Source organism: Syngnathus floridae, chromosome 16 (genome assembly GCF_059516105.1).
Source record: "Syngnathus floridae isolate MCC-2025c chromosome 16, RoL_Sflo_1.0, whole genome shotgun sequence".
Classification (NCBI taxonomy): domain Eukaryota; kingdom Metazoa; phylum Chordata; class Actinopteri; order Syngnathiformes; family Syngnathidae; genus Syngnathus; species Syngnathus floridae.
In genome coordinates this window covers 2,853,158-2,863,184 of record NC_142428.1, presented here as the reverse complement: position 1 = coordinate 2,863,184, position 10,027 = coordinate 2,853,158, and the positions used below count along the sequence as shown (strand labels likewise).

Sequence of the window (10,027 nt, the reverse complement as noted above, 5' to 3'; positions counted from 1 at the left end):
AACATGTATTACTTAAAATTACACATTTTCAAAAGTTATAGATATAATAACACGCACACACGCAGTATATTTAGTAGCCATTCCGCCTGTGAGTGCTCGCACGCCCTCTTGCGGACAAATATGGTGCTACTCCTGTACAGCTTAGGAAGAGCGACTGCTTCTGTGATAAATCCATTAACATTAATTTTGACACTAAAAAACGTGACAAAATGAGTCAGGTATAACGTTTGCATTTAAAAATACTTTGTCTTTATTATATAAAATCAGTAATATTTATTGGTCAAAAACAAATGTGTTAAAAGCCACGATAAGTGATTAACTGAGTAGGTGTAAATATTTGGCATGATAACATCCTGAGTGGTGTGCATGACACTTGGCAGTAAGTTAATATGAGGAGGAAGGGGAAAAAACGTGATTGTAGATTAACAATATACAGTATAGATATGTTTCCCCCCAGAATGGAAGTAAAATGTGCTTTTCAGCAAACAATAAACGTTCTAAAAATCCACCTTACTTATAAAACAGTTTTTCATTTAAAATCACATTCTGTATAGCTGGTGCATTTTTGAAGTTTGACTTCATTTTAGTGATTGCATCCTTTGGCAGAACAGTCAAGTAGATGTTTGCAAGTGATCCAGAAAATGGATGAATTACTTGCGAGGCTCTTAAGTGTCGGGTTTAAGTCCATAGATCAACTCGGCACGTCTAAAACGTGAAGATCTTTGTTGTTTCACAACAATAATCTCAGTGGATCTGTTCTAAAAATAAAAACAGTCACATGTAAAATGTTCCCTCACTCCCCCCCTTGAATTCCCAAATGAAGGCCACGACCTCGTTGCTCTCACGAGAACAATTAGAGCGCAAAACGTTTCTCCACCTCGTCGGCGACCATTTCGGCAATGGCGAGCGAGGAGGTGGCGGCGGGCGAGGGAGCGTTGCGCACGTGTAGCACGCGGCTGCCCAGGTCGCCTACGCCGCCGTCAAACACAAAGTCGTCCACCAGGTTCCCGTCCCGGTCCAGCGCTTGCGCTCGCACGCCAGCTGGACCCCTGAGAACATTAAAATCCGTTTCACTCTATTATCATAGATATAACATCGAATAATATTTTTATTTACCTGAGCACGTCACTGCGCGACAGTTCTGGTATATACTTTTGGAGGATCTTAACCTGCGCCCCGATGAAGATGCCTCGGTACATCTCGCCCATGCCGTACAAGATGTTCCTCAGCACGAGTCTCTGAAGACCTCTGACACAGCCAAGTTAGAGTGTCACACTATATCAGTCACGACCGTAGCCAAAGTCCGTTCATAGCTTTGTACATACTTGTGGAAATCGACACTCATGCTGACATATATTTAAACATCATCTCACGCCTTACAGTACACGCTGTACTCTTCGTAAATTAAGTTGATTGACTTGACGTTGGTTGGTTTCCACGGGACTGACCTGAAGCTGAGCGCGTCGGCCAGGTCTCTCACGTTGAAGTCGTAGATCTTGTATCCTTCCCTCTTGAAGGCCAGCACGGCGTTGGGTCCCAGCCAGATGCTGCCGTCCATGCGTGGCGTGAAGTGGACCCCCAAGAAGGGGAAGCGAGGGTTCGGCACCTTGGAGGGGGGGAAGCAAAGTAGCAAAAAGTCATTTTTCATTCCTATTTCATTCCTTTCTACATTCTGATCCGTAATATGCAACGTGCGTCTATCTTCTAATGACTTACAGATGTCCTTAAACACACAGACTGATAAAACGATTCCCTGGGAAAAGTATGGAATTCCGTTCTGATAAAAAACATGTGGCCGTAAAGTGATTGCGTAACATCGAGGAGAGGGAAGGGGGAGGTTAGGGCTTACGGGATAAATGTTGCCTTTGACCAGGTAGTGCTTGTCCGGCTTGAGGATCAGGTAGTCTCCTCGGAAGGGGACGATGCGAGGTTCTCGGCTGCACCCGGAAATTTGCGACAGGCGGTCCGAGTAGAGACCCCCGCAGGTTAGCACGTAGCTGCAGCGAAGCTCGTTGCCCTGAGGGAACGCATCCGGAAGGCATTGAACAACTTTATTTATAAACATAAAGTAACGTTTGGGCCGCTCACTTTTTTATCTTTGATGATGATTGGATATTTGAGTCCTGAAAAAGACAATCATAACGATGACATCATCAGTTAGCGCGTTTCGACGCTGCTATTGCTTCTTACCTTCAGCGCTCCCTGCTGGGCTCTCGGCGGCCAAGGAGATGTCGCTCACTTCGAACTGTGCGACCACCTTGCCGCCGGCCTCTTCAAAGTCTTTGCCGTATTGCAGCGCTACCTGCCGCCAGTCCACGATGCCCGTGTTTGGGGAGTCCAGCGCCATCACCCCCTGGACAGGGAGAAGGTCAACGTTCAGCCAATGAATCAAAGAAAAATGAAATAATCCAGGGAAAAACAAATCAAGGCAAATGTCAAAGAATCAAACTTACCCTGCAGTACGGCTCCCGCTCTTTAATTCCTTTCGCGTCTATCATGCTGAGTCCCGGCACCTCGTTCTTCAGGCCTCGTTCGTACAACGCTTTGAGGCGAGGGATTTCCTCCTGTTCCACGGCCACAATAAGCTGCAACCACACACACGCACAATTGTTACACTTTTAGGTGTCACTGGATGTAAAATATTCGATTGGTTACAAAAGCTGATTCGACCTTGCCGCACTTCTTGTAGGGCAGTTGTTTCTTGTCGCAGTATTCGTAGGCTAGCGCCGCCCCTCGCACGCATAGGCGAGCTTTGAGCGAGCCCGGCGTGTAGTAGATGCCGCTGTGGATCACGCCGCTGTTGTGGCCGCTCTGGTGGGCCGCTGAAAAAAAAAAAAAAAAAAAATATGTAAACGAATGAGCACATTAATCAATAGATTGAAAGATTTATAAAATCTGAAAAATGATTTGTTTTATTTAAATGTATTTGAATGGCTCACAGAGCTCTTTCTCCTTCTCCAGCAGGGTGAAGGTGAGGCCGGGGTGTCGCATGATGAGCTCCCGGGCGGTGGCCAGGCCCACGATGCCGGCGCCCACCACGGCCACATCACACGTACTGGAAGAGCACACGCTGATTAGTCACCGATAAATTAAGAACCGTCCCCTATACATTCGGAGGCCGGGCGTGTTGACAAAGCGGTTCAACGTCCTGCTGTTCGACACAACCACCACGACCTTTGAGACGGACATCATGCAACCAGATGCGCATTTGACCCTTTTCTTTTTTTTTATATTTAACAATTAGAAAAAATAAAATGTGTGAACGGACAATGAACAGTACTTTGGAATCCTGCACAGGAAGTCCCACAATGGAGAGTCAATGACCAAATGTTCAAAGACTGAAATAACAGCTCCAATCTTGTGACCTCAGAAGAAGAAAAAAAAAGTCTGCAAAACTTGCTGCCTTGTTCTTCTCGAAAGCAAGCACAAGAAAACATTGTTTACAGTTGCCACCCCCTTTGCACGCCCCTGTCCACATTGAAATGGATCAGTTCAGTCGTGATTCGTTTTTTTTAGTGTGTGTTTCTGTGCTTAAATTCTTGTGCTTTCTTGGCAAACATGCTGAATTTGTGTCTTTGCTCCTAATGCATCACATTGGGCGTCAATTAAACCCGATTTCGGTCCCGATCTCCAACAAATAACGGGGCGACTGTACAGTGCTCCAGTCAGGGAGTCATTGCATAACCGCCCTGCCTTCAAACTCTGCAGACACACTCGACTAATGTGAAACACATGAACACGCTGTTCTTTTAAAAGGGCGTTTCAAGGGAATAAAAAAATAAATAAAACAAATACAAAAAAATATATTTCTCTGTGCGTTGTGAAATTGATTATTTGTTAGACCCGCTGTAAATGCCCTTGACAGTGCAATCAAGTAAATAAAAGCTGCTGATATGGGAAATGCATGTCGTAAATGTGCTCATATATAAAGTACAAAAGCAGAAATGTGAGTAAATTAAATGTTTTTCCTCTTACCTGTGCAAGTGTCTTGTGCAGGTGTCATTTAGCAACTTAGCGCTAGCAGCCTTTAAGGGGGCTCTTGTGCCCACGATCCGAAACATGGCAACCTCTCGACCGAGTATTGTATAAAAAAATAGAAAAGGACAAAGCTAAAAGTATTTCCAGGGATGGGTCCGCCTTCTCTTGTCACTTTTCCCCCTCCTCCTCTTCCCCTCGTCGATGCCAGCTAACTTCCCACATGAAACCCAAAACTCGCGTCAAGACCCACGAGAGTTCCTCCTCCACCAGACAGCCAATGGGAAGGCGCGTCTTTGATGACGTTGCACGACAAAATGGCTCCGGTTGACATGTAAACAAACCCGGCACGCTTGAAGGGTAGGTCACAGAATGTTTACATTTTTGCACTATTTGCTAGGATGAATACTCAATATGACGTTCCAAAATTTATTTATATTCCAGATGAAGCTGCTAGTAAAGGTGCTGCAGTCTGCTATGAAGCAAAAAGAACCGAGCCGGAGACATTTCTGGGGCTGGCTCAATGCTGTTTTCAATAAGTATGTTAATCCTATAAATTATTTAATAGGTGTCTGTGTTCATCTATAGAAGAGGCTCAAAGTATGTGAAAAGATGTGTATGTTTCTAAAAGTGTCAATAAAAAACATGACATGTTCAAATTTAGGTGTTGTAAATTACAAACTATAAAATGGTGCACATTTCAGGCAGTCAAGTGCTAATTTTACCTACTGAACTTTGGTCTTGGTTTTCAGGGTGGACTACGAGCGCATCAAGGCCGTGGGTCCTGATCGAGCGGCGTCCGAGTGGTTGCTGAGGTGCGGCGCCAAGGTGCGCTTCATGGGTTTGGATCGCTGGCACGGGGACTACAATGCGCTGCCCACCGGGCCTCTGGGACGCTTCAAGATCCAGGCCATCGACGCCACCGACTCCTGCATCATGTACCGAGGCTTCGACCATCTCGGTTTGAGAAAGGCTCCTACGTGTACTTTCCATGCTTAACCTTAAGTGAGGTAGAAAAGATTGACGGCGTTTGTGCAGAGGGTTTGGAGCATGTGGAGGAGGTGAAGCTCCAAAAGTGCATTTACATCGAGGACGCATGCTTGGAGCGGCTCAGCTCATTGGAGAACCTGCAGCGCAGCCTTTTTATCATGGAGGTGGTGTCGTGTGGAAACGTCACCGACAAGGGTCTTGTCGCTCTGCACAAACTCAGGCTGGTCTCTTTTTTTTTTTAAATGTACTTTTATATATGTAATTTTGTTTTGGTAAAATAGTAGTTACCTGGAATTTGAGGATGGAAAACAGCTTTTTAAGATGCTTTTGTTGTTTTGCCCCCTCGTGTAGTAATCTGGAGTACCTGTTCCTCAGTGACCTGCCTGGTGTCAAGGACAAACAGACCACAGTGGAACGTTTAAAGACGGCTCTCCCACGCCTTGACATTCAAGTGGACTTGGACTAAAAAACAACAAGAAAGCACTTTATTGTTGACACCAATTTATTTCTCAACATGGTCCTTTTAGCTTGACGCCAAAAAGACTCGTTTATGCTTCGTCGCAAACATGAATGCCGCCTATATGCCAATTTTGGGTTTACATGCCGAGATTTGTTTTGTGTTGCCAACAAATCTAAGTTAGCACAAACGATTTGGGGTCTCCGAGTGGTACAGCAATATTTGATCCATGAGTTATGGAATATAAAAGAGCCTTGAATTGAGGCGCTCAAATTTGAACAATTTGGCATTTCCACAACGAGACAGCTGTGGACGTCCTTAGCACCAATGTGAGGATCATCTCGACTAAATTATCAATGTTATTGTCTCTCTGCTTATTTCAATAAATACAATTGAGAAAGTAAAAAAAAAAAAAGTGGCATCCTACTTGACTTGGGGTGCGGAAGATTTGACAAAATCTTCCATGTCATGTACAAGCAGAGCATAATGTCATGTGACGCTCCTTGTCCTCCTTCAGCTAGCTAAGACTTAAAAAAAGTCATATGAGGAAAAGACACCGACAAATGTCAGTCACTCATCTCCAGCGCTTTGTTTCACTTCCTGAGTCTTGTTGCTGAACACGTCGATGTGTTTCTAGATGTTGGGCAGGTGATAGTTGAACTTGCTGAAGTATTTCTTGGTGTCCGAAACGGGGAAGATGCTGCTGCCTGTCAGCTGAGGTAAACACTGACAACGACAAGGCGAAAATAAAATCAACTTCACAAGTTCATAGATGAATCATTTTTAATAATATTGTGAATATTTTCTAATAAAAATTAAGTATTTTGAACTTTGACTCAGCAAATTATCAAGTAGCAACATCGCCTTTATTTGTAAAGTGCGTGACTCACTGGCAGGTGTTTGCGCGGGAGGCGGGTCCTCCTGTTGCCGTGGCGATCGTGCCCCACGCTGGCATTGATGTTGCCCTGTTTAGCGTTGCGCTGGTACTTGTGTCTCAGGTTATCAAAATAAGGATGCTGCAGCAGCTGCTCGCATGGAAGACGCTCGCTCGGGTTCATACGTAGGCAAGCCTGACGACCATATCATTACTTTCATTTAACAGACACGTTTAGTTGACTAAGGAATTAATTAGACAATATATAAATCCATTTGGTGCTAATGCTGCCATTACCTTCATGAGACTGAGAGTTTGGTGGGAGAGGTTTGGATATTTCAGCTCCAGGGGTTCCTAACGTGTGCAAAAGAAAAAAAGAATGTGTTCAAACTTGTCACTAAAGAGTTTTGGTGGAGCTCATACCATCTGTAGAGGTTCCGGGATGGCGAGGCCGTGGAAGAATTGATTGGTGCTGAAAATTTGCTGATGGCGACAGATCAGATCTCCTGCAACATATTGTACAAAATTTTTTTTTAAGGGAGTCAAAACAAAATGGAAATGATTTTTAACTTTGGCTAAAAGCGTTTTGAGTTTGAGCAAAGCTGACCGAGGGTCTTGCGGATCAGGTAGAGCTGGTCCATGTCGGACTTGCCGGGCCACAGCGGAACGCCGGAGAGGAGCTCGGCGAAGACGCAACCGACGGCCCACACGTCCACGGGGGGGCCGTACTGCGTGTCCCCCACCAGCAGCTCGGGGGCGCGGTACCAGCGCGTGGCCACGTAGTCCGTGTACGAGTCACATGGCCCCGCTAACAAAACAATTCAAATCATTTAATGAGACAATGGAGAAAAAAACTGACTATATTGATTTTAATGAAACATTTTGAGGGAGTGCAACATCATTGTGGTGCTTACTGAGAATCCTGGCAAAGCCAAAGTCGCACAGTTTGATGACGTGCTGTTTGGTGATGAGAATGTTCTCAGGCTTCACGTCTCTGTGGATACACTGGTCAGGGTCGGAGAGCGCACGGTAAAAAAACGAGCCCCGTTTGTACCGCCGGGCCGAGGGAGGAGAAAGGAATGCTCGTTAAAAGAGAGGAGAAGAACCAAAGATGTGTGAAAGCGTCGCTTACTGACGTTGTGCTTGTGGCAGAAGTTAATCGCTTGAAGCGTCTGCCACGTGATGCTCCTTGCCAGATGCTCAGGAACGCTGCACACAACAACAACAAAAACTTTCACAATTTCCTACTATAAGATAAAAAAGCAACAAGGATCATTGCTCGAAAATCACTGCATCCGATCAAAAACCGAAAATATCCCGCTCGCAGCCACTAGGGACCGTTACATCAGCCCGTTTAAAGAATATAGATTTATTGCCACGCTCCGCAGGCAGCTGTGTTGTCTTACGGGTAGCCATCTTTTCAGCGTTGCCACGGAAACTGCCATCACGTGATTCAAAACAAGGTCCGCCCCTCCCGAAAAAGAGGCTGGCGGCGCCCCGCGGGCACAGAGCATCGCCGCAAACATTCCCGGCGGGGCGGGTCAGCTTCCCCAGGAGACGGCCAACACAATGGCGGCAACATACAGTATGTCACAGGGAGATAATCGAAATGTACACAGCGCCGCACCGCCGCTCAGTTCGAAATACACCTGAGACGTGATGTCATCGTAGCAAAAGCCCCGGTCTGAATTTTGCGATGATACAAAAATAAAATTGTAACGCTGCAAGAATCAAAGATATAATTTTTCTCGATATTTAAAATTGGAGTCTTGTGAGGAAAAAAAATCATTTTGACAAAAAAATAAAATGTCAGTGTGATGCTGACCCTTGGGGGTGTCGATCCAGCTCATGGAGCACCGTGTGGTCGCAGTACTCAAACACCAAGTGAAGTTTCCTCTTGCGCCGAAACACCTCGATCAGATTCACCAAGTTGCCGTGTTTCAGTTGCTGCACACACACATGGATGCACAAATACACACAATTACACACACACGCGTAAAGACAAGTACGCAGTGAGTGAGAGTCATGGAGTAAGACGTCCACCTTCCTAAATCCAAAGTGTTAATAGGTGCTGGCGTCGCCCCCGACAACAGCCCCAACTCACCCCCCCCCCATCCAGGGTTGTGCCAAATTTATGGGCTGCCACTCCCACCCGCCACCGCTTGACTAATTAAGCAGAGCAGCTGACACTTGGACTCAATACGAGGCGGCGGGCACGCTTCCAAATTGGAGCGTCCGATTGTGATTTCAAGTCAAACTAGTGCTGCAACGGAATTTTAAAAAAAAAACAAAAAAACATTTTGTATATTTCTGTTTTTGTTTTCCTAGCCTAAAATCATTTAATGGTACATGAGTTATTTATAATATTTATGAATTTTTGTTTCTTGGTAAATGCAAACTATGATGACAATTGTGAAATAGGATTTTGTGTGTCGACCTTGAGCATCCTGATCTCCCTGAGTGCGATTTTCCTGATGGTGGGGTCGTCCTCCGATTCCACAAACTTCTTGATGGCTACGATCTGTCCCGAGTCTCTGTTGCGACATTTGAAGACCACGCCGTACGAACCCTCGCCGATCTTGCCCATCTTCTCGTACTTGTCCATCCTTTGATACAAAGCATCCGCAAAAACAAACCAAAGGGGAAAAAAGTCCTTGGAACACAAAAAAAAGTCAAATTAGGAATGTTTTTTGGAAACAAGTTGCAGTTCTAACAAAATAAGTGTTTGGTTACATACAAGACAATTCAAATGGAGTACTATAAAAAAAAGGCGGTGCAAAACAAGCAAACAAAAAAATCTCAGGGTGTTGTGGGCGTCCAATCAAGGCGCAGCACCGTTGGTAAACATCACCAACAAAATAAAACTCTTTCAACAAAATATCTACAAAAATATATCATGAAGATAACCACACATCACTTACTTTTTGGAGGTGATGATGGAAATAAAAATATCCTGAGATGTTTAGTTGGAGAGAAACTCAAGAAGCTTCCTTCTCTCTGAGGCTCAGATGTGATGTGTGGAGGGGGAAAAAAAAACTAACATATCAAACGTGCACACACACACACGCACACACACACACCTTTACAAGACCCGGATCCACTCACACTTTCACAATAAAAGAGTAAAACTGCAAATTTAAGTTGACACAAAATACAATGCTGCAGTAAGAGTAACTCGACTGACATTTACCAAGCCTCCTAAATATGATTATGGGACAAAGGAAACATCAAGTCATGTCTTTTACTTAATAGACAAGCTTGTCTTTTATTCTGAAGGGAAAGAGGGGACTACCTTTTCTGTCACCCACCGTCCTTAACACGCCCGACTTGACGCATCTTCCTGGTCCACCAGCCAGTCGCCGTAGCAACAAGTTGGGAGGTGAAAAGAAAGAAAAGGACTCTGTGGATTTGTCCACATGAAAGCTGGAACAATGAGGACATTTAAAAGCAGTTACAGACAAAACAACAAATAAAACTAAGAGACTAGATTGTACCTTTGCTGTCGTGGGAGCAGGGACTTCCTGTTTTGAGGAGCTTGATTTGCACATATTCCAAAAGGTCGCGTCACATTGAGACCAATTAACGCTGCTCGGGGGCGATGGCAGAAGAGTGGCAGCCTAAACGGGGGAATTAACGGGAACTAATACCCACACATCAACACACACACACGGAAAATAATATTACGTAGTATAGTAACGGCAAAATACAGTACACGCTTTTCTCAGTAACAT

General features: G+C 44.9%; 3 protein-coding genes across 3 annotated transcripts; 1 reads left to right on the top strand and 2 right to left on the bottom strand.

The window, feature by feature from the left end:
• Positions 1–226: 226 nt before the first annotated feature.
• On the bottom strand, positions 227–4,220 carry l2hgdh (L-2-hydroxyglutarate dehydrogenase). Its single transcript, XM_088399993.1, has 10 exons — positions 3,976–4,220; positions 2,940–3,055; positions 2,671–2,822; positions 2,454–2,585; positions 2,191–2,353; positions 2,089–2,123; positions 1,850–2,017; positions 1,449–1,606; positions 1,117–1,248; positions 227–1,049 (listed from the first exon to the last, which is right to left on the bottom strand). The coding sequence occupies exons 1-10, from the start codon at positions 4,059–4,061 to the stop codon at positions 854–856; spliced, it is 1,338 nt and encodes a 445-aa protein (XP_088256119.1). The 5' UTR covers positions 4,062–4,220; the 3' UTR covers positions 227–853.
• dmac2l (distal membrane arm assembly component 2 like) lies at positions 4,208–5,837 on the top strand. Its single transcript, XM_088399995.1, has 5 exons — positions 4,208–4,335; positions 4,420–4,514; positions 4,728–4,936; positions 5,014–5,185; positions 5,317–5,837. The coding sequence occupies exons 2-5, from the start codon at positions 4,420–4,422 to the stop codon at positions 5,429–5,431; spliced, it is 591 nt and encodes a 196-aa protein (XP_088256121.1). The 5' UTR covers positions 4,208–4,335; the 3' UTR covers positions 5,432–5,837.
• On the bottom strand, positions 5,450–9,938 carry cdkl1 (cyclin dependent kinase like 1 (CDC2 related kinase)). The gene is made up of 11 exons (XM_088399994.1): positions 9,791–9,938; positions 9,218–9,719; positions 8,734–8,949; positions 8,122–8,243; positions 7,433–7,505; positions 7,211–7,301; positions 6,904–7,104; positions 6,720–6,802; positions 6,594–6,650; positions 6,313–6,492; positions 5,450–6,148 (listed from the first exon to the last, which is right to left on the bottom strand). Exons 3-11 carry the CDS (start codon positions 8,899–8,901, stop codon positions 6,056–6,058), a joined length of 1,068 nt encoding a protein of 355 aa, XP_088256120.1. The 5' UTR covers positions 8,902–8,949; positions 9,218–9,719; positions 9,791–9,938; the 3' UTR covers positions 5,450–6,055.
• Positions 9,939–10,027: the final 89 nt, after the last annotated feature.